Raw genomic sequence first — 25,048 nt, 5'->3', positions numbered from 1 at the left:
CTAAACGGGGGGGCGGGGGGCAAGCCTCACACTACATAAGGATTCATTTCATGAGTCGTCCTATATTCCAGGGAGTTTGCTGTGACAGAGGTAATTAGAAATCCTACTTAATCAAAATCCTACTCCATTTGTACCTGCTTAGCTACTGTTAGCTAAAGGCAGACACGTTCCCTTTATAGAAGGCAGAGTCCTTCTAGAGTCTCTGTTCTTGTTCCTTCTTCCCTGGTTTACACAAATTTTGATACCTGTTCCCTCTTCCTTTATGTATAAATATACATATACTTTATGTATAAAATCATATGCATATATAATACACACACATATAACCCTTTTCATATACAAATAATCAAATAATCTATAATCCTATATACAGGACATTAATTTATATATAGGACTACCTGGATTTATATATACTTTTTACATACACACAGGTACATAAAATCAGCCTAGGTATAAGTGCTATTCTGCAGTATTTAGCAACTGAATAGCTGAAGATTGGCAGAGAATACTCAGGCACCCTCACCAATCAGCATCCATAGTGCGTCTCGGCTCTGCAACCTGTTTTTCCTTCTTAAACTCATTCTGATTCAAGTCTGTACCTACCAGTCTCTTCATTTCAGCTAAGCATTTCATTTCTTATCTAAGAAGAGTGTGGTAATCAACTACGTTAATGGTCAGCAGAGTATCTGGCCACCTTGAGCTCCCTACTAAGCAGGAAGGCTATGGACGTAAACATCAATACCATCTCGGTTCCCTGTGATCAAGTATAAGATATACATACTACAGAGCTCTTCCTTGAAGCTGAAACCACGAGTTGGATAGACAGAGTGAGTCTCAGATTTATAGTGGACTCACATACAGCATTAACCCAGGCAAAAATGAATAAACAAGTAAGCAAGGTAGTACGTCCTTGAGGACCCCACAAAGTCCTCTGCTCAGGAACCTAACCTATCAGAGCAAGTGTACCTAGGAGTATGAACGGGCACCCATTATTCCAACCAAGTTACAGTACAGCAAGTGAAGCAAGGATTTACTTCGAACACATACACAGTGATTATAAAATCACCCTAACGATCTCCTGAAAAACAAAAAAGTCAACAAACTAACCTTTAATGTCCTGTTGTGACACTGAAGTTCCCTGCAAAGAGACTCTAGCTTGTTCCTTGCCAAGACAGCCTTGCTGTGTTCACTCTGCAAGTGAACTTTCTCTTTCACGATCTGGGCTTGTTTCTTCTGCAGAATCTTCATTTGCTTCTGAACATTCCTGCTCTCCTCCAGCTAAAATTAACAAGCACTCCATATGTTTACAAAGTAAAGTAAGAACCTCTGAGTTACAGTTGGCAAAATTGGGGAGGTACCATCATGGAATCTTTCTACTACTCTCTTATTCAGTTGAGACATAAAAAAGGTATGCAAATAATTTAGTGTATGAAGAAAATCAAAACTCAGTGTCTATTTTTTTCATGAAAAACAAAGAGAGATCTTTTAGGAAAACTTCTTATGAACGCACACACCATCTGGGTTTGCTTTTCTACAAGAACATACAAAAACTACTTTATTGAAAAAATTAGCAGCTCTTTGTGAGTGAGAAGAAGGCAATTGTAGACAGAGCAAATTATAGGAGTCTTGCTGACACTTCAATAAAGCTTTCATGAAGAAAAAAATGTTGACAAATGTTGATTTATCAAACACTCCTAGAGGTGGGGCACCTGGGTGGCTCAGTTAGTTAAGCATCCGACTCGGTTTCAGCTCAGGTCTAATCTCATGGGTCATGGGATCCAGCCGTGTCTTGCTCAGTGCTCAGCAGGGAGTCTGCTTGAGATTCTCGCTCTCTCCCTCTGCCCCTCCCCCCACATGTTCAGGCAACTCACTTGCACTCTCTCTCTCTCTCAAACAAATAAATCTTAAAAAAAAAAACACTCTTGGAGGCAACATGTTTACAGCTACTAAAAATACTTTCATTGAAATTCCTGCCAGGAAAGAATAGTTTTGCTTTTGAGTCCTACTATGGTCTATGATTACAGCACATTTACACTGGTAATTCATTAACAGACAGAATACAATGAACAAAACAGCAGTAGGGACAGCAGGAACAGTTATTTTAAATGTAAATAGACTAAATTCTCTAATCAAAAGACACAGAGTGGCTGAACAGATTTAAAAAAACAAGACAGACTAGCCATTTGCTGCCTAGAAGAGCCTCACTTCAACAATAAGAATGCACAGGACTGAAAATGAGGGGATGGAAAAAATTGTACATGCAAATGGAAACCAAAAATGCTGGGTAACTACACTTATTTCAGACAAAACAGATTTCAAAGCAAACTCCACTGAGACAAGAAGGAAGATCACCCAAACAGAAAATCAATCTATGGATTAAAAAAGGTTAGATCAAAAGGATATAACAAAACTGCACCAGAGACACCCCACCCAAAAGCAGAATACACATTCTTCTGAAGTGCACCTGCAACAGTCTCCAGGAGAGGTCTTATGATAGGCCCCAAAGCCCATTTTGAGGACACTGAAATCGTATCATCCTTTTTCAAACAATATGGTACGGAACAGGAAATCAATATCGGGGGGGAGGGGAAAATACACAAATGTGTGGAGATTAAACATCACATACTGAAAAACCAATGGATCAATGAAGAAATCAAAAGAAATTAAAAAAGATCTTCTGACAAATTAAAGTGGATAAACAACTTACCAAAATGGGACGCAGCAAAAACATTTCTAACAGTGATGTTCTTAGTAATAAATGCCTCCATCAAAACACAGAGCCCAAATGAAGAACCACCTAAATTTATACCTCAAGGAACTAAAAAAACAAACAAACAAACAAAAAAGAATAAACAAAACCCAAAATTAGTAGAAGTAAGGAAATAGCACAGATCAGGTGGAATAAAAGCAATAGAGGCTAAAAAGGCAATAGAAAACCTCAGTGACTAAGCTGATTTAAAAATAATAATAATAAAATTGACAAATCTTTAGCCACAATTACCAAGAAAACAACAGGATTCAAAATCAGAAATGAAGGAGGAGACATAAAAACAAATACCACAGAAATACAAAGGATCATAAGAGATTATCACACACAATTATAGATCAACAAATTGGACGACCTAGAAGAAATTGATAAATTCCTAGATTCAAATAACCTATGAGCAGAATCATGAAGATATAGAAAATACGAACACACAACTTACAAGTAAGGAGATTAGCTCAGTAATCAACAACTTCCCCACAAACTAAGGTTTAGGACCCAAGGGCCTCACCAGGGAATTCTACCAAACTTTTAAGAATTAACACGCCACCTCAATCTCTTCCAAGAAAAAACTGAAGAGGAGGGAAAACTTCTGATCTCATTTTCATGAGGCCAGCACTATGCTGACAGCAAAACCAGACAAGGACAAGACAGGAAAGTAAATTATAGGCCAGTATCCCTGAGCAGCATAGATGCAAAAACCTTCAACAATATATTAGCAAATCAAATTCAACAATACAGTAAAATGATCAGACACCACGATCAAGTGGGATTTATCCCAGGAATACAAGAATGGTTCCACATTCACAAATCAATCAATATGATATACTACAACAAAAAAATAAAGGATAAAAACCATAGGATCATCATAGTACATGCAGAAAAACCAACATCCATTTATGATAAAAACTCTTGATAAAGTGGGTTTGGAGGAAACACACCTCATCACAATAAAGGCCATATGTGATAAGCGCACACTTAACATCACAGTCCATGGTGAAAAGCCGAGGGGGCTCTGTGTGCCTCAGTAGGTTAAGCATCCAATTTCTGATTTTGGCTCAGGTCATGATCTCAGGGTCTTGAGATCAAACCCTGTGATGGGCTCTACCCTCAGCATAGAGTACTGGAGATCCTTTCTCTCCGTCTCCCTCTCCCCCTCTCTTCCCTGTCTCTATAAATAAATCAGTGCTTTCCTGATCTTTAAGATCAGGAAAAAGACAAAGATACCCACTCTCACCACTTTAATTCAACATAGTAGCAGAAATCTTAGCCACGGGGTGCCTGAGTGGCTCAGTCGGTTAAGCGCCGGCCTTCCTCTCCGGTCCTGATCCAGGGGTCCTGGGATCGAGCCCTGTGTCAGGCAGGGAGCTTACTTCTCCCTTTACCTCTGCTACTACCCCTGTTTGTGCTCCCTCACTCTCTGTCAAATAAATACATAAAATCTTAAAAAGAAAGAAAAGAAATTCTAGCCAAGCAATTCAACAAGAAAAAATACTAATAAAATAATTCAAATTGGAAAGGAAAAAAGTGTCTCTAACTAATTGCAGATGACACGATATGTATGTAGAGAAAACCCTTACAACTCGACGAAAAAACTGTTAGAATGGATATATGAATCAGTAAAGTTAAAGAATATAAAATTAATATGCAGAAATCAGCTGTGTTTTTCTCTACACAGCAACAAAGGGAGTACCAGAAAGAGAAATTGGGAAAACAATCCCTTATACGATTACACTAATAAAATACTTCAGAATAAATTTAACCAAGAGGATGAAAGACCTGTACTGAAAACTATAAGATATTGATGAAAAAAAAGAGGAGTGCCTGGGTGGCTCAGTTGTTAAGTGTCTGCCTTTGGCTCAGGTCATGATCCCAGGGTCCTGGGATCTAGCCCGCATCGGGTTCCCTGCTCAGTGGGAAGCCTGCTTCTCCCTCTCCCACTCCCCGCTGCATGTGTTCCCTCTCTCGCTTTGTCTCTCTCTGTCAAATAAATAAATAATAATAATAAATGAGTAATATACAAATAAATGTAAAGCAATTCCATGCTCATGGGTTGGAAGAATTATCATTCTAAGATGTTCATACTACCCCAGGCAATCTACTAATTCATGCAGTCTGTATCCAAACTGTAATGGCATTTTGCACAGAAACAGAACTGTCCTACAAGAGGCTCAGAACCACAGAACCACCATGGTGATTAGTATGGACGTTTCTTGGAAAGTTAAAAATAGGAGTACCATATTCCACCTGTGAGTACTTTTGTGAAGGAAATGAAGGTACAAACTCAAACGTATATGTGCACCGAAGCATTATTTACATTAGCCACACATAAAAACCACCTGTGTCGACTGACTGATGAATGGATAAAGAAGTCATACACTCACAGAAAGGGGAAGGGGCATATTATTCAGCTATAAAAATGGAAGGGAATGCTGCCACTTGCAACAACATGGATGGGCCTTGAGGACATTATGGTAAGTGAAGTAAGTCAGGCAGAGAAAAATAAATACCTTGTGACCTGACTTATATGTGGATCCTAAAACAAAAACAAAAGAAATTCTGGTGGTGGCCAGAAGCAGGGTTGGTGGGGGAGCCAAGAATGGGTCAATGTGGTCAAAAGGTACAAACGTCCAGTTATAAGTAAGTCCTGAAGATGTAATGTATTATATTGTGACTGTAACTAACACTGTACTGTATATTGGAAAGTTGGCAAGGCAGAAGATCTTAAAAGTTCTCATCACAAGAAAAATAAAATTTGTGAGTAATGTGTGTTGATAGACATTAATTAGACTTATTGTGATCATTTTCGATCATATACAAATGTTAATCATTATGCTGTACAACTGAAACTAATAAATGTCGTGCCATTTATATCTCAATAAAAAATGTAAGTAAATAAATGGGCAAGCAAATGCATGAGCCTACTACACACTGTCCACAAGAGACTCACTTACCATCCAAAATACACATAGGTAGAGTAAATAGGTAAGAAAAAGACATTACACACAAAGAGAACCAAAAGACAAATGGGGTGGCTATACTAGTGTCAGGATATTGTTAAGATGGCAACATTACCAAAGTGATCTACAGATTCAGTGAAATCCCTATCAAGTTTCCAATGGTGTGGGCTTTTTCGTTTTGGTTTGGTTTGGTTTTTGGTTTTTCACAAAAGTACAAAAATCCACCCTAAACATGTGGAATATCAAGGGACAAGAATAGCCAAATACTGAAAAAGAACAGTTGAATATCTCACCACTTCCTGACTTTAAAACTTCTGCAAAGCTATACTAATCAAAATAGTGTGGACTGGAATAAAGGCAAACATGCAGATCAATGGAATAAACAGTACAGAAATAGTTTTTCAAGTACATGGTAAATGATTTTCAACGAGGCTGCCAAGACCATTCAATGGGGGAAAACCTGTGTCTTCAACAAAAGATGCTGGGGAAATAATATCCAAAAAGAATGAAATTAAAGTTTGCAGATGACATAGAAAATCGTAAAGACTCCAGCAATAAAACTACTATGGGTCATAAACTAATTCAGCAAAGTGGCAGGATACAACATTAATGCCCAGAAATAGGTAGTGTTCCCATACACTAATAACAAAGTAGCAGAAAGAGAAATTAAAGAAACATACCATTTATAATTGTACCAAATAAATAAATTAATTCAACAACCCTATGAATAAAGTTAACACTGAGCTGAAACATCTATACTCTATAACAAACACTTATGCAATGAATTCAGGATGACACAAGCAAATGGTAAGATATTTCATGCTTGTGGATTTGAAGAATACTGTTAAAATCTCCACATTATCCAAAGCATTCCACACATTTAATGCAATCCGTATCAAAATGCCAATAGCATTTTTCACAAAACTAGAGCAAATGAAACTAAAATTTGTGTGGAACCACAAAAGACCCTGAATGGTCAAAGAAATACGGATAAAAATGAATGAAACTGGAGGTAAGATGTTACCGGACTTCAAGAAATAATGCAAACCTGTAGTATTCAAAACAGCATGGTACTGGCACAAAAACAGACACACAGATCAATGGAACAGAACAGAAAACCCTGAAAGGTACCCCAAGGTATATGGTCAACTGACATTTGGCATGAACCAAGAATATGCAATTGGAAAAAGACAGTCTCTTCAACAAATGGTTCGGGAAAAAATGGACAGCAAGAAGCCAAAAAATGAAACTGCACCACTTTCTTACACCACACACAATAATAAACAGAAAACGAACTAAAGACCTAAATGTCAGACCCGAAATCATAAAACTCCTAGAGGAGAGCACAGGCAGTAATGTCTCTGACACCGATCGCAGCAATATTTTTCTCCATTATGTGTCCTATGGCAAAGGAAGCAAAAACAAAAACTACTGAGTCTATGCCAAAATAAAAGCTTCTGCACAGCAAGGGAAACAATCAATAAAACAGAGGACAACCTATTAAATGGAGAAGATATTTGCAAATGACATAACCGATAAGGGCCTAATAGCCAGAATATATAAAGAACTTAAACAACTCAGGGCGCCTAGGTGGCTCCATCGGTTAAGCGTCTGCCTTTGGCTCAGGTCGTGATCTCAGGGTCCTGGGATCGAGCCCCGCATCGGACTCCCTGCTCTGTGGGGAGAGTGCTTCTCCCTCCCCCTCTGCACCTCCCCCCACTCCGCCCCTACTCTCTCTCTCTCTCACTGTCCTTCTCAAATAGATAAAATCTAAAAATTAATTAATTTAATTAAAAGAAATCAATAATCTTCAGGGAAGTGAAAATCAAATCCATCATAAGATTATCACCTCACACCTGCCCAAATGGCTACAATAAAAAACACAAGGAACAACAGCTGTTGATGAGGATGTGGAGAAAAACCACCCTCCTGCAAACTGGTACAGCCTATTCTGGAAAGAGTATAGAGGTTCCACAAAAAAAATTAAAAAGAGAATTACCGTATGAGCTGGTAATTCAATGACAGTGTATTTACCCAATGAAAATGAAACATGAATTCGAAAAAATATGTGTCCCAAAGTTTACTGCCGCATTACTTAGATCAGCCAGGACTTGGAAGCAACCTAAGAAAAATGGGTGAGAAAAATATGGTATAACGTGCAATGATATATTACGCAGCCATAGAAGAGGATGAGATCATGCCATCTGCACCAACATGGCAGGACTAGAGGGTGCAATGCTAATTGAAATGAGTCAGACTGAGAAAGGCAAATACCACACAATTCCACTCATAAGTGGAATCTAAGGGAAAAAATTAAAAAACAAACAAAAAGCAGAACTAGACCTATTAGCACAGAGAACAAACTGATGGTTGCCAGAGGGGAGTGGGAAGATGGGCAAAATGGGTGAAGGGGAGTGGGAGATAACAGACTTCCGATTATGGAATGATTAGGTGTCAAGAGTAAAAGGCACAGTTGTAATAGGGATGTAATGGGACAGATGGTAGTTCCACTTGTAGTGAGCATAGCATAATGTTTAAATTTGTCCAGTCGCCATGTTGTATACCTGAAACTAATGTTAACAACTATACTAAAAGAAAAAAAGAAGAACCCTATTAAACAACAACAACAACAACAACCTAGAGACTGTATCCCAAATGTCTCCTAAAAGAAAAAATAATGGATCAAAGACTTACATGTAAGACCTAAAACTGTAAAATTCTTACCAGAAAACTTAGGGAAAAGAATCCTTGCATTTGACAATGATTCCTGGACCTGATACCAAAGACATAGGCAAGAAAAGAAAAAGAAACAAACAAACAACTTAACTCCATCAAAATTAAAAACTGTTTTACATCAGAGGTCACTATCCAGGAAGTGAAAAGGCAACTCACAGAACAGAAAAACAAATGTTATGTATAAGTCCCATATCATAAGAGATTAGTATTTGCACGTTATAGACAGTTCCTAAAACATAAGAACAAAATAACAACCCAGTTATAAAATGGGCAGAAGACTTGCATAGACATTTCTCCGAAGAAGACATACACATTGCCTGTAAGCATATAAAAGATGCACAGTATTACCAGTCATTACAGAAATGCAAACAAAACTGCAGTGAGATACCCCTTCACACCCATTAGAATGGCTTTTAACAGACAAACAGAAAACAACAAATGTTGGCAAAGATGTGGAGAAAATGCAATCATTGAGCATTGCTGGCTGGCTATAGCCACCGGGGTATATGCAGAAGTACTATATAATCCGCAAATTCAACTTCTGGGTATGCACGTGATATAACTGAAAGCAGGTACATGAACAGATTATTTGTACACCCATATTCATAGAGGCGTTATTCAAAACAGCCAAAAGATATAAACAAAACAAATGTCCATCAAAGGATGAGTGGATAAACAAAATGTGGTATACACATGCAATGCAATATTATTCTGCTAGAAAGAAAGTTCTGATACATGCTACAACATGAATGAACTCTGAGACATGCTACATGATATAAAACAGTGTATATGTATGTACGTATACCACTTAAATGACACACCTCAAGTGGTCAAAAATCGTAGAGGTAGGAAGTAGAATTGTGGTTACTGGAGGCTGAGGGAGAGCAGGAGGAGGAGTTACCGTTTAGAGGTTTGGTTTGTTCCTAGCGATGGACAGTGGCGACTGTTCACAACAATATGAATTTACTTAATACCACTGAAATGCACTGCTTACCAGTGGTTAATATGGTACATTTAATGGTATGTATGTATATATATTAAAACACATTATTTTAAAAACACAGAAACAAGAGGCCAGGGCTGGAGTTTCATATGGGGCACCCACAGTGAGGAAGCACCAGGATTGAGAATAGGAGTCGGGGTATTGTGGACCACTGTGGGTCAGTGCAAAAGTCTTCCATGAGTGAGAGAGTTGGGTGACCAGAAAAGATGGTTCATGACAGTAACAAAAAGAGAGAGAGAGAGAGAGAGAAAAAATAAACAACAGCACGAGAGCTAGATTTGTTTCAAACCTTTGGAAACACAGGTTTTGAAAAAAGAGGACAGAGGGGCGCCTGGGTAGCTCAGTCGTTAAAGCGTCTGCCTTCGGCTCAGGTCATGATCCCAGGGTCCTGGGATCGAGCCCCGCATTGGGCTCCCTGCTCCACAGGAAGCCTGCTTCTCCCTCTCCCGCTCCCACTGCTTGTGTTCCCTCTCTCACTGTGTCTCTCTGTCAAATAAATAAATAAAATCTTTAAAAAAAAGAAAAAAAGAAAAAAGAAGACAGAGAAACAGAAAGAAGTGCAAACGGTGCACCTCCTAGCCTCAAGATATTTGGGGGGGAGGGGAGACCAAAAGGGAGTAAGGTCCTCAGGGGAAAAACAGCTTTCGGCAATACAAGTTGAGGTACTGATTTTAGATATGGCTATAAATTCTGGAGTTTGCATTTCATGTGGTACAGAGTAAGAATCAAAGACGACCATAGAAGTTTTGTCTGTTTCCTTTTTGGTGGAGGTCAGAGGGGAGAAGGAAAGACATCATCCATCCTCAAGACCTAATTCCCCTAGTCCTAGGCACCATGGCTTTCACTTACGGCCAGGAGGCAAGATTATTCTGGTAGTGTGGCTCAATGAGCAGGGCCTAGGAATTGGTTTCCCACAGACAGCCACTATCAGCAGCTATAGTTAATGGTATTTTTGTGCTATCACTTGGAAGGTCTCCTCTATTAGTTATTTCATTTATGGAGGGCCTCTCTATATTTTTCTTTTCTTTTTTTTTAAGATTTTATTTATTTATTTGACAGAGAGATAGAGAGCACAAGTAGGCAGAGAGGCAGGCAGAGGGAGAGGGAGAAGCAGACTCCCTGCTGAGCAGGGAGCCTGACGTGGGGCTAGATCCCAGGACCCTGGGATCATGACCTGAGCCAAAGGCAGACGCTTAACTGACTGAGCCACCCAGGCATCCCTATTTTTTCTGGCTACGTCTAGCTGAAGATTTTGTCAGTTTTGTTAATCTTTTCAAAGAACCAGCTTAGTTTCGTTGATCTTTTCTACTGCTTTTTGGTCTCTTTATCATTCATTTCAACTGGGATCTTAATATTATTATCTTTATGTATTCCTTCCTTCTCCTAACTTCCTTTTCTAGTTCCTTGATATGTAAACTTAGGTTGTTTGTTTGAGATTTCTCATGTTGAGGTAGGCGCAAAGTGCTATGAACTTCCCTCTGAGAACTGGTTTTGCAGTTGCGTATACCACAATCCGGTATGATGTGATTTCCATCATCAATTGTCTCAACATTTTATTTATTTATTTATTTATTTATAAATATTTTATTTATTAATTTGACAGAGAGACAGACAGCGAGAGAGGGAACACAAGCAGGGGGAGTGGGAGGGGGAGAAGCAGGCCTCCCGCTGAGCAGGGAGCCAGGCGTGGGGCTCGATCCTGGGATCATGACCTGAGCTGAAGGCAGACGCTCAACGACTGAGCCACCCAGGTGCCCCTTGTCCCAACATTTAAAAAAAATTTCCTTTAATTAATTAAATTCCTTTACTGATCCACTGGTTCAGCACGTGATTTAACCTCCACGCATTTGTGAATTTCCCACTTTAGTTCTCCTGACTGATTTCTCGTTGTATACCAACATATATATTGTGTTTGGAAAGGATGCTTGACATGGTTTCAATCTTGTTAAATGCACTAAGAAATCTTTTGTGGCCTGATGTGATCTATTCTGGAGAATGTTCCATGTGCATTTTAAATCAATGTATATTCGGTTGCTTTAGCATGGAATGTTCCATATATAGCTGTAAAGTCCATCTGCTCTAACGGTGCTGTTTTAAGGCCAATATTCGCTTACTGATTTTCTGTGTGGACGCTCTGTCCATTGATGTAAATAGAGTGTGAAAGCCCCTCACTGATGCTATATTCCTATCTATTTCTTCCTTTAGGTCTCTTAGTGTTTGATTTGGGCTGTTCTAAGTTGCAGACGTAGATACTTAAAACCATTATATCCTCGTGTTGGACTGACTGATTTTTCATTACGAAATGCCCTTGTCTTGGTTTTTTATTTTAAAGGCTATTTCGTCCGATTTGACTATAGCTACCCCAACTCTCTTTTGGTTTTCATTTGCATGGAATGTCTTTTCCCTTCCCTTCACTTCTGGTCTGTGTGCATCCTTACATCTTATGTTATTCTCTTATACATGGCATATAGACAGCTCTTGTTTTGGGGTTTTTTTGTGGTGGTTGTGGTTGCTGTTGTTTAATCCATTCAATCACTAGGTTTTTGATTAAATAATTTAGTCCACTTATACTTCAAGTAATTATTGATAGGTATGCACTTAGTGCCATTTTGTTAATTGTTTTCTGGCTATTTTGTAGCTACCGCTGTTCCTTTCTTCTTCTGTTACTCTCTTCCTCTGTGGTTTGATGAGTTTCTTAAGCGGTAGGCTTACATCCATTTCTCAATGTCTTCTGGGTATCTATCATGGATTTCTGTTTTTGGGTTACCAACAGGCTTGCACATAACATCATACATATACGTGTGTGTACCAGACTATTTTAAGTTGATAGCAATGTAAGACTGAATATATTCTAAAGCTCTACATTTTAATTCTCTCTTTCTGCATTTTATGTTTTTATGTCACATTTCTCATCTTTTTATCATGTCTATCCTGTACTATATATCCATGTCCATGTCTATACTGTAGTTATTTTTACTACTTTTGTCTTTTAAACTTTATACTAGCTTTATAAGTGATTAACCCACTGCCTTTTATAGCCTTTAACCTCTACCTGGGCAATTTATACTTTCCTGTGTTTCTATTTTTTTATTTTTTTTAATTTCTTTTTTTTTTATTCTTATTGATTTGAGAGAGAGAATGAGAGACAGAGAGCACGAGAGGGAAGAGGGTCAGAGGGAGAAGCAGACTCCCCGCTGAGCAGGGAGCCCGATGTGGGACTCGATCCGGGGACTCCAGGATCATGACCTAAGCCGAAGGCAGTCGCCTAACCAACTGAGCCAACCAGGCGCCCCGACTTTCCTGTGTTTTTATGGCTGTGTAGTATCCTTTCTTTTCAGCTTGAAGAAGTCCCTTTAACATTTCATGTAAAGCCAGTTTAGGCCTGACAAACTCCTTTAAGCTTCTGCTTATCTGGAAGATTCTTTACCTTTCCTTCAATTCTGAATAATAGCTTTCACCTGGTAGGTGTTCTCATTTAGTTAGAGGTTTTGTTTTTGTTTGTTTTGTTTCCTTTCAGAACTTTGAATATATTGTGTTACTCCCTTCTGGCTTGCAAAGTTTCTCCTAAAAAATCACCTGATAATCTAGTAGGGTTCCTATGTATATAAGGTGTTTGTTGTTGTTGTTGTTGTTGTTGTTGTTGTTTGTTTTGTTTTCTCCTGCTTCTTTTAATAATCTCTGTCTTTAACTTTTAACATTTTAGGTACAATGTATCCTGGTGTGGATGTGTTTGGGTCCATCTTCTTTGGAACTGTGCTTTCTGGATATCTCAAGGTCTTTTTCCTTCCCCAGGTTAGGGAAGTTTTCACCTATTCTTTTTTAAATAAATTTTCTTTCTTTCTGCCTTTGTTCTCCATCTCAGAGTCCTATAATGCAAATGTTAATCCACTTGATGTTGTCCGGTTACGTCCCCTCAGCTATCTTCACCTTTTTTTATTCTTATTTTTCTTTTTGCTGCTCTGATTGTGTGAGCTCCACTGTTCTTGCTACAAAGTTCACCAACTCTTTCTTCTACCTCATCTAGGCTGCTATTGAACCCCTCTAATGTATTTTTCACTTCAGTTATCGTATTCCCTTTCTCTTTGGCTCTTTCTTGTATTTTCTAAGGCTTTGTTAAAGTTCTCACTGTTTTCAACCATTCCTTTCCCGAGTTCAATGAGCATCTTCATGACCATCACTTTGAGCTCTTGATCAGGTAAATTACTTACTCTGTTTCATTATGGTTTTTTATCTTGCTCTTTCCTTTGGAACACATTCCTCTGTTTCTTCCTTTTTCTTGACTCTCTGTCCTGGTTTCTATGCAGCAGATGAAGCAGCCACCCCTCCTAGTCTTGAAGGAGTGCCTTCTGTGGGATGAACCGTGGAATTCAGCAATGCCTTACGTCTTGGTTGTCTGTCAAGCCTTCGTGAGTGTCCAGTGGCCTGTTTGTCCCTTCATGGACTCACAGCTGTTCAGTGTGCCAAGATATGTCAGTGTCCCAAAGTAGGCAGGTCTCAGAGATCACTGAGATTTGTGCTGACTGGAAGACAGGCCCAGATAACACATCTTAAAATATGCAAATATCTGGAGTTCTGTAGGACCAGAAGCATAAGCCAGCCTGTCTCCCAGAACAGGAGATCTGGAGGTATCCCCTGGGTGAAAGTCATAAAAATCAGAATTCCAGAGGAGCGAACAAGCTGCTTTCTGGGAGATAATCGTGAGCTGTAGTGAGGCAGAGGAAGAGAATAATCATGGCATACTCTGGTCTCTCTTCCAAGAGAGCAACTATATAGAAACCTGAAGCCTGCCTCTTGAGCTGATGTTTCAGGACAAGCAAACAGGCTTTTTTCACAGAGACTTGCTGGCATGGTTCAGTCGGCCGCCTGTGCAATGTCCTGTGGGTCGTTCTAGTCATGAACTATCTCTCTGATTGTTACAGCCCTATGGGATCCAGGAACACAAGACTTTGTGGCCACTGGACGAGGCATTCAAGGGGTGTCCTGTGGGCAGCAGACACGTATAAGAGCTGTTCTCTAAGAGAATCTGGTGCTCCAGAGTGGGAGAGGGAGAGCTCAAAGACAACACACATCTTCCAAGATCTCTGGAGAAGTTTACAGTCTGCCTATCGAGGGATGTCTATTATAAGACAGACCCTCAGACTGCAGCTGTGATGATAAATTTCCCAGAAAGACTGAAGACATGTTTCAGTCGGCTACCTGTGTGGTGTCTGTGCAGGGCCCTGGGGGTGGTAATCAGCCAAGAACTGTCCCTGCTTGTTACAGTCCTGTGGGATCCAGCAAAACAACTTCCTCAGCCTCAAGAGCCAGACAAAAAACTGTTGTCCCCTGGGAGGCAACCACAAAAACAAGCTTCCCCCTGGGAGTTGGGGAGCATGGCAGACGGAGAGCTCAAAGATGGCACCACCAAGGAAAAGGAAATAAAAGAATGGTTCCCATGGATTGTAGCAACACACAGGGAGAGGGCAAAGATGGCACCCACTAAAGGGGGGATTGGCGGGGGTCTAGAGTTAAGGGGGAAAAAAAGGCACTCATGGGCTTTAGCAAGGGATAGGAGAAGGACGGTATAAAAATGGTGCCTGCTATCACCGCAGTCCCTGAGGAGCATTCCAACACGCCCTTGTCCCTCAGGTCCACACTCTTAAGACAATCAGATGAGTGTCTTGCACATTAAGTCTGGGTGTTTTTCAAACAGCGGCTTCTGTGTTGGGCCCTAGGGCAAGTGAGTCTAGGCACAAGTCCTTACAGAACAGTATCTCAGGTGACACTGCCCTTTGGGTCTTGTGAATAGAAACCCCACCAGTATTCAAAGCCTGATATTGTGGAGGTCTGTCTCTCAGTTGCAGATCTTCAAACTTGGGGTGTGTGATATGAGCTATGAACCCTTTGCTCCTCACAGACAATCCTCCGGATTGTTGGCAGCCATGCTGGGGATGGGATTTGTGTCTCGGTCTCTCCTATCCACTGTAATGTGGCCCTTTGCTTTTTACTCTGATACTGATGTTATACTCTCAAGATGGTCTCACTGTTATGTACCCTAACTCTACTACTCTACTTTTTTAGGAAATTAGTTTTTCAAGTAACAAAGTATTAGAACATTGTGTTTTTTTTTCAAAACAAAATATGCCTGCTGGTATTACTCACAAGAACTACTAATCTGAATGGGATCAAAGAGAGGCTACTCACTAGCAAAGTCTCTAATGTGTTGCTTGCTAAAACAAAAGCAGTAATTCTTACTTATCGTGTCCTCCTCCTAAGTGAAACCCCACTTGATTTCTGTTTCTCCAAGTCTAGTCCCTGGGCCAACAGCTTTGGCCATCAACTGGTAATTTGCTAGAATATGGTGTTTTAGTCATCTCCCCCATCCCTGCCTCAGACCTACTATAAAGTGAATGTTACATCTACCGAATCGGAATCTACAATCAAAATCCTCTGGTGATGTGTATGAGTTTGAGAAGGACTGCCCTAGCCCACTCTGCTTGCTAGTCAATTTGCTCTTTCTTCCCTAATCCTTTCATGCTGCCTGCTGATATATCACATCACCAGGTCAACTACCCAACCTTCCATTCTGCCACTTTCCTACGTGAGTTTCACTCCTTTCTCCATATTTCTTTTTCTACCTTTTCTCATTTGATTTTCATCATGTGAGTGTACCATTACAGACTGACTTCCCTACCCAATGGCAACAGCCCTTTCCTTTCCTGAGGCCAGCAATCCAACAACTCTGATTACGGCCATCTTTGCATCTGGACAGTTTCTAGGCCTTTTCATTGATGCTGAGTGGTTCCTGCATCTCACAATTTCAGAAAATGCCAGTGGGGTGTATGTGTACTACCTGAAGGAATAGTAACTATAATTGTTCCAGCTCTACACTTAGAGTCCATTATTCACAAAACATCGTCTATTAGATGATATGATGTATACCTTCCAATCTAATATATACGATATAGCGTAGTTGATTTAATAACACGTGTGAATGCATACAATTCACCAGAAATAATTCACATAAATATTTCACAAAACACAAGAATTTCAGCATTTACATCAGAACCAACGATTCTAAAAAATTCCCACAACTGTTCTTCAAAAGGTTTTATGACTTTCCCATTCTTCACTTTTAAAATGATGGCAGGGTTTCCATGTTGAGAGTTCTTCCATATCCCCCAAGAAAGGATTAATGCTACTTAAATTAACACAGACCATAGCTCAGAACAAACTCTTTTTAGGAGTCAATTTCTTTGGAACATGGGAAAAAAATACAATGCCTGGCATAGAGTGGGTGCTAAGGAAATATTTTCCTAAGAAACTGCTAGACTACTTCATGCAACTCACAACTTCATTCAAAATCCTTAAATCCTTCAAACTTAGTACTGCTTTCATGTCTAGAATTCCTCGATTTACACATGAAATTACTCCCTCACAATTGTCAGGTATATAAACATGCAATTAAAATGCTCGCTTAGAAGTGCTAGAACTGGTGCATGTGGGTGGCTCAGTCAGGTAAGCATCTGCCCTCAGCTCAAGTCATGATCCCAGGGTCCTGAGGTCGAGCCTCTCTTCAGCCTCCCTCTCCCTTGCCCCCGTCCCCACCACCATGCTTGCTTTCTGTCTCTCAAATAAATAAGATCTTAAAAAAGAAAAGAAAGAAATGCTAAAACCGACCGAGTTTTACAAAATCTACCTTACATGTCAGAAAGCAATAAAATGTTATATATATCATACCATAAAATGCGGCCGTACAATCAACCTAAGCCTCAAGAAATCAGATTCTTCCCTTCAGAAAGGGGAACCCTCCTACACTGTTGGTGGAGATGCAAGCTGGTGCAGCCTCTCTGGAAAACAGTATGGAGGTTCCTCAAAAAGTTGAAAATAGAGCTACCATATGACCCAGCAATTGCACTACTGGGTATTTACCACAAAGATACAAATGTAGGGACCCGAAGGGGTACGCGCACCCCAATATTTATAGCAGCAATGTCCACAATAGTCAAACTGTGGAAAGAGCCAAGATGTCCATCGACAGGTGAATGGATAAAGAAGATGTGGTATATATACTCAATGGGATATTATGCAGCCCTAAAAAGGAATGAGATCTTGGCATTTGCAATGACATGGATGGAACTGGAGGGTGTTATGCTGAGTGAAATAAGTCAATCAGAGAAAGACATGTATCATATGACCTCACTGATATGAGGAATTCTTAATCTCAGGAAACAAACTAGTGTTGCTGGAGTGGTGGGAGGTGGGAGGGATGGGGTGGCTGGGTGATAGACATTGCGTAGGGTATGTGCTATGGTGAGCGCTGTGAATTGTGTAAGACTGTTGAATCAGAGATCTGTACTTCTGAAACAAATAATGCAACATATGTTAAGAAAAAAGGAAAAGAAGAAGATAGCAGGAGGAGAAAAAAGAAGGGGAGTAAGTCGGAGGGGGAGACGAACCATGAGAGACGATGGACTCTGAAAAACAAACTGAGGGTTCTAGAGGGGAGGAAGGTGGGGGGATGGGTTGGCCTGGTGATTGGTATTAAAGAGGGCACATTCGGCGTGGAGCACTGGGTGTTATGCACAAACAATGAATCATGGAAAACTACATCCAAACTAATGATGTAATGTATGGTGATTAGCATAACAATAAAAAAATAAAAAAAATAACAATAAAAAAAGAGATTCTTCCCTTCAATTTTGTAGTGAAATACAACTTTACATTTAAAGCCATATCAAAATTCTATTTTAAAACACACATTTTGCTATTATTTTACATAGGCTTTGCACCCTTAATACTCACGAGATCAGCGTATTTCTTACAGAGAGCTGCCAGCTTCTCCACTGGAGTTGAAAGTGTGTTTTAGGCTTGCATCAATAATAACACTTCTTTTCCTGATGGTCAATAAAAAAAAAAAAAGTACCAGAAGGATAAAATGAATCCAATCTGTAAATTCTACATAAATGTGATATTCAAATATTCAGATTATGATGTAAGGCTGTTAATTAGCTATAGAGTCACCAGTAAATCAGGGAAACTATGAGGAAGAGCCCCTCCCTGCCCCCCCATCAAATTGCTTCAGTTTACTAATGCCATTAGCAATTAGCACTTAAGACAGTAAGCACACCACTTATTGAAATTTTATAAACTCTTACTTATTCCATTGTATATATGGACCACATCTTCTTTATCCATTCATCTGTTGAATGTGTAGATTGCTTTCCACAGTTTGGCTATTGCTGACATGGCTGCTATGAACATTGGGGTGCATATGGCCCTTCTTTTCACTACATCTGTGTCTTTGGGGTAAATACCCAGGAGTGTAATTGCTGGGTCATAGGGTAGCTCTATTTTTTAAATGTTGAGGAACCTCCACACTGTTTTCCAAAGCGGCTGTACCAACCTGCATTCCCACCAACAGTGTAAGAGGGTTCCCCATTCTCCACAACCTCTCCAACATTTGTTGTTTCCTTCCCTGTCCATTTTTGCGATTCTAACTGGTGTAAGGCGGTATCTCAATGTGATTTTGATTTGAATTTCCCTGATGGCTAATGATGATGAACATTTTTTCATGTGTCCGTTAGCCATTTGTATGTCTTCTTCAGAGAAGTGTCTTTTCCTATCTTCTGCCCATTTTTTGACTTGATTATTTGTTTTTTGGGTGCTGAGTTTGAGAAGTACTTTATAGATCTTGGATACCAGCCCTCTATCTGTAGTGTCATTTGCAGACACCCAACTTTTACATCAACATGGATGGGACTGGAGGAGATTATGCTAAGTGAAATAAGTCAAGCAGAGAAAGTCAATTATCATATGGTTTCACTTATTTGTGGAACACAAGGAACAGCATGGAAGACATTAGGAGAAGGAAGGGAAAAATGAAGGTAGGGGGATCGGAGGGAGAGATGAACCATGAGAGACTATGGACTCTGAGAAACAAACAAGGTTTCAGAGGGGAGAGGGGAGTGGAGATTGGTTAGCCTGGTGATGGGAATTAAGGAGGGCAGGTACTGCATGGAGCACTGGGTGTTTTTCGAAAACAATGGAACGTGGATCACCACATCAAAAACTAATGATGTATTGTATGGTGACTAACATAACATAATAAAATTAAAAACAAAACAAAACAAAAAACACTTCTTACTTAACTGCTGATTCCAAGATAAAACATTTTACAAAGGGTGGGAATGCTTTCAAAACCTTCCCGCTGGCCAAATACAAATACTGAAGGAAGTTTAAGACTATTCAGCTAGCACACTCTGCCTATCGAAAACGCACAAAATCCACTGTGACCAACAACTTTTCTAAGGACCAATTTGAGTTATAATCGTTTTCAGGTGATTTACCAACCATATTCTGGGTGTTAACCAACTTAAGGGCCAAGAAAAGAAAGTCAAATAATTTGTTTCTCCCTCAGGCAAAAGAGTTTTAAAAGAATACTTTTAAGGGCGCCTGAGTGGCTCAGTTGGTTAAGCGACTGCCTTTGGCTCAGGTCATGATCCTGGAGTCCCGGGATCGAGTCCCACATCGGGCTCCCTGCTCAGCAGGGAGTCTGCTTCTCCCTCTGACCCTCTTCCCTCTCGTGCTCTCTATCTCTCATTCTCTCTCTCTCTCAAATAAATAAATAAAACCTTAAAAAGAATACTTTTAATAACTTTGGCAGGAAGAAGGATGTGGCTGCGATAAGTGCAGGCAAATGGTACTTCAAAGTAAGTGATAATGTTTCCTTTTTACGCTGAGGGTAGGTGCCTTTTTATTTTCTAAACTGGTCACTCTTGTATGTAGGTTATTTCATTTTAAGAATCTGAAGAAAACTTTCCTAGTTGGTATACACTTTACAAACTGCAATGCAAGAGGGGTAGGGAGGAAGAAACAGGTTGACGTCAAAAAAATATTTGCTCAATGAAAATGAAAACACAACTCTACAAAACCTTTGCGCGAAGGTGAAGTATATAGCAATAGAGGCCTCTCTCAAGAAATAGGAAAAATCTGAAATACACAGCCTAACCTTACACCTAAAGGACCTGTATAAAGAACAGCAATTAAAGCCCAAACCCAGCAGGAGAAAGCAAATAATAAAGAGTACAGGAGACATCAATGAAATAGAAGCCAGATTAACAGTAGAACAGATCAATGAAAATAGGAGCTGGTTCTCTGAAAGAATTACCAAGACTGAAATACCCCTAGCCAGATTTGTCAAAGAGAAGGGACCCAAATAAATATAAACATAAGGAAAAGAGGAGAGATCACAACCAACACCGAAGAAATACAAACAATTATAAAAACATATTGTGAGCAACTATATGCCAACAAATTAGGCAATCTGGAAGAAATAAAGGGATGCATTCCTAGAAACATATAAATTACCAAAAATGAAACAGGAAGAAATAAAAAACCTGGACAGACCCATAACCAGCAACAAAATTGAAGAACTAATCCAAAATCTCCCCAAAAAATAACAGTCTAGGACCGGAGAGCTTCCCAGTGGAATTCTACCAAACATCAAGGAAGAATTGACACCTATTTTTCTTTTTTTAAGATTTTATTTATTTACTTGACAGAGAGAGACACAGCGAGAGAGGGAACACAAGCTGGGGGAGTGGGGGAGGGAGAAGCAGGCTTCCCACGAGCAGGAAGCCCGACGCGGGGCTCGATTCCAGGACCCTGGGATCATGACCTGAGCCGAAGGCAGAGGCTTAACGACTGAGCCACCCAGGTGTCCCAACACCTATTTTTCTGAAGCTGTTTCAGAAAACAGAAATGGAAGGAATACGTCCCAACTCATTCTATGAGGCTGGAGTTACCTTGATCTCAAAAACAAAGACCCCCACCAAGAAAGGGAATTACAGACCAATATCCCTGATGAACAGGGATGCCAAAATTCTCACCATCATACCAGCCAATAGGATGCAACAGTACGTTAAGACGGTTACTCAACACGACCAAGTGAGATTTATTCCAGGGCTGCAAGGTTAATTCAACAGCCACAAGTCAATCAGTGTAATACATCCCATTAATAAAAGGACAGACAAGAACCATATGATTCTCTCAATTGATGCAGAAAAAAGCATTTGACAAAATACAGCATCCTTTCTGGATTAAAACTCTCCACAGTGTAGGGACAGAGGGAACATATACCTCAATATCATAAAAGCCATCCATGAAAAGCCCACAGCAAATATCATTCTCAACGGGGAAAAACAGAGCTTTTCCCCTAAGGTCAGGAACACGACAGGGATGCCCACGCTCACCACTATTGTTTAACATAGTACTTGAAGTCCTAGCCTCAGTCAGACAGCAAAAAGAAATAAAGGGCATTCAAACTGGCAGAGAAGAAGTCAAACTCTCGTTCTTTGCCGGTGACATGATATTTTATGTGGAAAACCCAAAAGCCTCCACCCCAAAACTGCTAGAACTCCTACAGGAATTCAGCAATGTGGCAGGATACAAAATCAATGCACAGAAATCAGTTGCACTGCTTTACACTAACAGTGTAACTGAAGAAAGAGAAACCAAGGATTTGATCCCATTTACAAATGCACCCAAAACCATAAAATACCTAGGAATAAACCAAACCAAAGAGGTAAATGATCTGTATTCTGAAAACTACAGAACAGTTGTGAAAGAAATTGAGGAAGACACAAAGAGATGGAAAAACATTCCATGCTCATGGAATGGAAGAACAAATGATGTTAAAATGTCTATACCACCCAAAGCAATCTACACATTTAATGCAATCCTTATCAAAATATCACTAACATTTTTCACAGAACTGGAACAAACAATCCTAAAATTTGTATGGAACCCGAAAAGACCCCAAATCTCCAGGGGAATGTTGAAAAAGAAAAACAACGCTAGGGGCGCATCAGGCTGACCGACTTCAAGCTCTATTACAAAGCTGTGATCACCAAGACAGCATGGTACTGGCACAAAAACAGACACATAGACGAAGGGAACAGAATAGAGACTCCAGAAATGGACCCACAACTCTATGGCCAACCAATCTTCGACAAAGCAGGAAAAAATATCCAATGGGGAAAGACAGTCACTACAACAAATGGTGTTGGGAAAACTGGACAGCCACATGCGGGAGAATGAAACTGGACCTCTTCCACCATACACAAAGATAGACTAAACAATGGATGAAAATCCTAAATGTGAGACAGCAATCCATCAAAATCCTAGAGGAGAACACAGGCAGCAACCTCTGTGACCTCGGTGACAGCAAATTTCGCTAGGCACGCCTCCAAAGGCAAGAGAAACAAAAGCAAGAATGAACTAATGGGACCCCGTCAAGGCAAAAAGCTTCTGCACAGCAAAGGAAACAGTGAACAAAACCAAAAGAAAACCGAGAGATTGGGAGAAGATATTTGCAAATGTCTTATTAGATAAAGGGCTGGTATCCAAGACCTATGAAGAACGTATCAAACTCAAGACCCAAAAAAAACCAATCAACCCAGTCAAGAAATGGGCAGAAGATGTGAACAGACATTTCACCAAAGACTTACAAATGGCCAACAGACACATGAAAAACTGCTCAATATCACTCATCGTCAGGGAAATACAAATCAAAACCACAATGAGATACCACTTCCACGGTCAGAATGGCTCAAATGAACAACCCAGGAAACAACAGATGTTGGTGAGGATGTGGAGAAAGGGCAACCCTCCTACTACACCGTTGGTGGGAATGCAAGCTGGTGCAGCCACTCTGCAAAACAGTTTGGAGGGTCCTCAAAAAGTTGAAAATAGAGCTACCATATGATCCAGCAATCGCACTACTAATTATTTACCCAAAGGATACAAAAATAGTGATCCAAAGGGGCACCTACACCCCAATGTTTATAGCAGCAATGTCCACAATAGCCAAACTATGCAAAGAGCCCAGATGTCCGTCGACAGATGAATGGATAAAGATATACAGCGGACTTTTACTCAGCCATCAAAAAGAATGAAATCTTACCATTTCCAAGGACATGGATGGAACTGCAGGGTACTATGCTAAGCGAAATAAGTCAGTCAGGGAAAGACAATTATCATATGATTTCACTCATATGTGGAATTTAAGTAACAAAACAGAGGATCATAGGGGAAGGGAAGGACAAATAAGACAAAAACAGAGATGGAATCAAACCGTAAGAGATGCTTAACTCTAGGAAACAAACTGAGGGCTGCTGGGGGCAAGGGAGGGGGAGGCAGGATGGGGTAACTGGGTGATGGGCACTAACCTGGACTTGTGATGGAATGAGCTCTGGGTATTACATACAACTGATGTATCACTGAACTCTACCTCTGAAACTAATAATACACTATATGTTATTTAATTGAATTTAAATAATATAAAATAAAATACTTTGCACATAAAAGTTTCATTCTGAAACTGTTTCTCCTTGAGTTCAAAGACAAATAAAGAGGGAATGACAATTGGTTAAGTAACAGAACATTTAAAATGTAATTTTATGAAGATTTTAAACTGTAACCATTTACAACTATTTAAACAATCTTAACCTAAAGCCGCATTTTACATATATTGTTGAGGATGCCTAGTCTGAAGATACCTGTCTTGTTTGCAAGGAATTTTAAATACTACCCATATTCCTATAAATTTTAAAGTCATAAAGGATGGCAGAAAGTGGATTTAAAAAAATTCCAAGTTAGTGTCAGGTACAGAAATCTCTCAATTCAAATACGGTAAATGTTGGTTCGAACAGGAATTTTTTTTTTAAAGATTTTATTCATTTATTTGACAGAGAGAGACACAGTGAGAGTGGGAACACAAGCAGGGGGAGGGGGGGAACCAGGCCTTCCACTGAGCAGGGAGCCTGATGTGGGACTCGATTCCAGGGCCCTGGGACCATGACCTGAGCCGAAGGCAGACGCTTAACGAATGAGCCACCCAGGCGCCCCACAAACAGGAATTTTAAAAATGAGAAGCAACCCCTAAAGCCAAAGTTAGGGTTTTAGATTTTATTCATGAAATTTAAGTGTATCACATTCTTAGCCCTAAATTCTCAAACTACCAGAGCAGAAGGGAGAAAACGCACCGTGAAATCCAGTGTTAACTAGCCTGCTTTCTAAGCCAGCAATAATGTATCATGCCAAATATTAGTAAATATTCTTTAAATAAATTGAGCAAAAACACAGTCTTCACAATAATTGGTCCGATTACTTAACAGAACCAAAAGAAACAGGCCAAAAGAATAGTGCTTCTGCCAAATGGCCATAGACATTTTCACACACAAAAAAAATTCTTGATTATTCAGGGAGAAATAACTCGGATCCTATAACTAAGGTCCCTATCTCGCCATTTTCCCCTTCTACATATAACTGACCACAGAGGTGTGTTTTAACCAAAACCACAACTACCTCGAAACTGGACAGGTTCTGTAATTGCCTGTGCCACAGAAAAGTTAGGTAAAATGAGCAGCATGTAAAAATGTCAAATTTTATGAGACATGAGATTTATTTATGAGATTATGACCTAAGGTTTTTTCTTTGTTCCTGTTGCACTCTGAATCTTGTTGACTATCAGAAGGATCTGTTCCAGCCTCTGGTCCAGAAGGATCCACTCTTGACTCTTGCATGCAGTGTACTGGGCTCACC

General features: G+C 39.8%; 1 protein-coding gene across 1 annotated transcript in view; it reads right to left on the bottom strand.

Annotated features, from left to right (window-relative positions):
- Positions 1-25,048, bottom strand: part of LOC118356655 (gamma-taxilin-like) — a 42,439-nt gene extending 17,391 nt beyond the window's left edge. Inside the window, exons 1-2 of the mRNA XM_035725948.1 lie at positions 24,927-25,048; positions 1,108-1,278 (exon numbers count right to left, since the gene is read on the bottom strand). Coding sequence (XP_035581841.1) covers positions 1,108-1,248 — 141 coding nt within the window. The 5' untranslated portion in view covers positions 1,249-1,278; positions 24,927-25,048. The remainder of the gene's footprint in view (positions 1-1,107; positions 1,279-24,926) is intronic.

Source organism: Zalophus californianus, chromosome Y, assembly GCF_009762305.2.
Source record: "Zalophus californianus isolate mZalCal1 chromosome Y, mZalCal1.pri.v2, whole genome shotgun sequence".
NCBI classification, from domain to species: domain Eukaryota; kingdom Metazoa; phylum Chordata; class Mammalia; order Carnivora; family Otariidae; genus Zalophus; species Zalophus californianus.
This window is presented reverse-complemented; position numbering and strand designations above follow the sequence as displayed.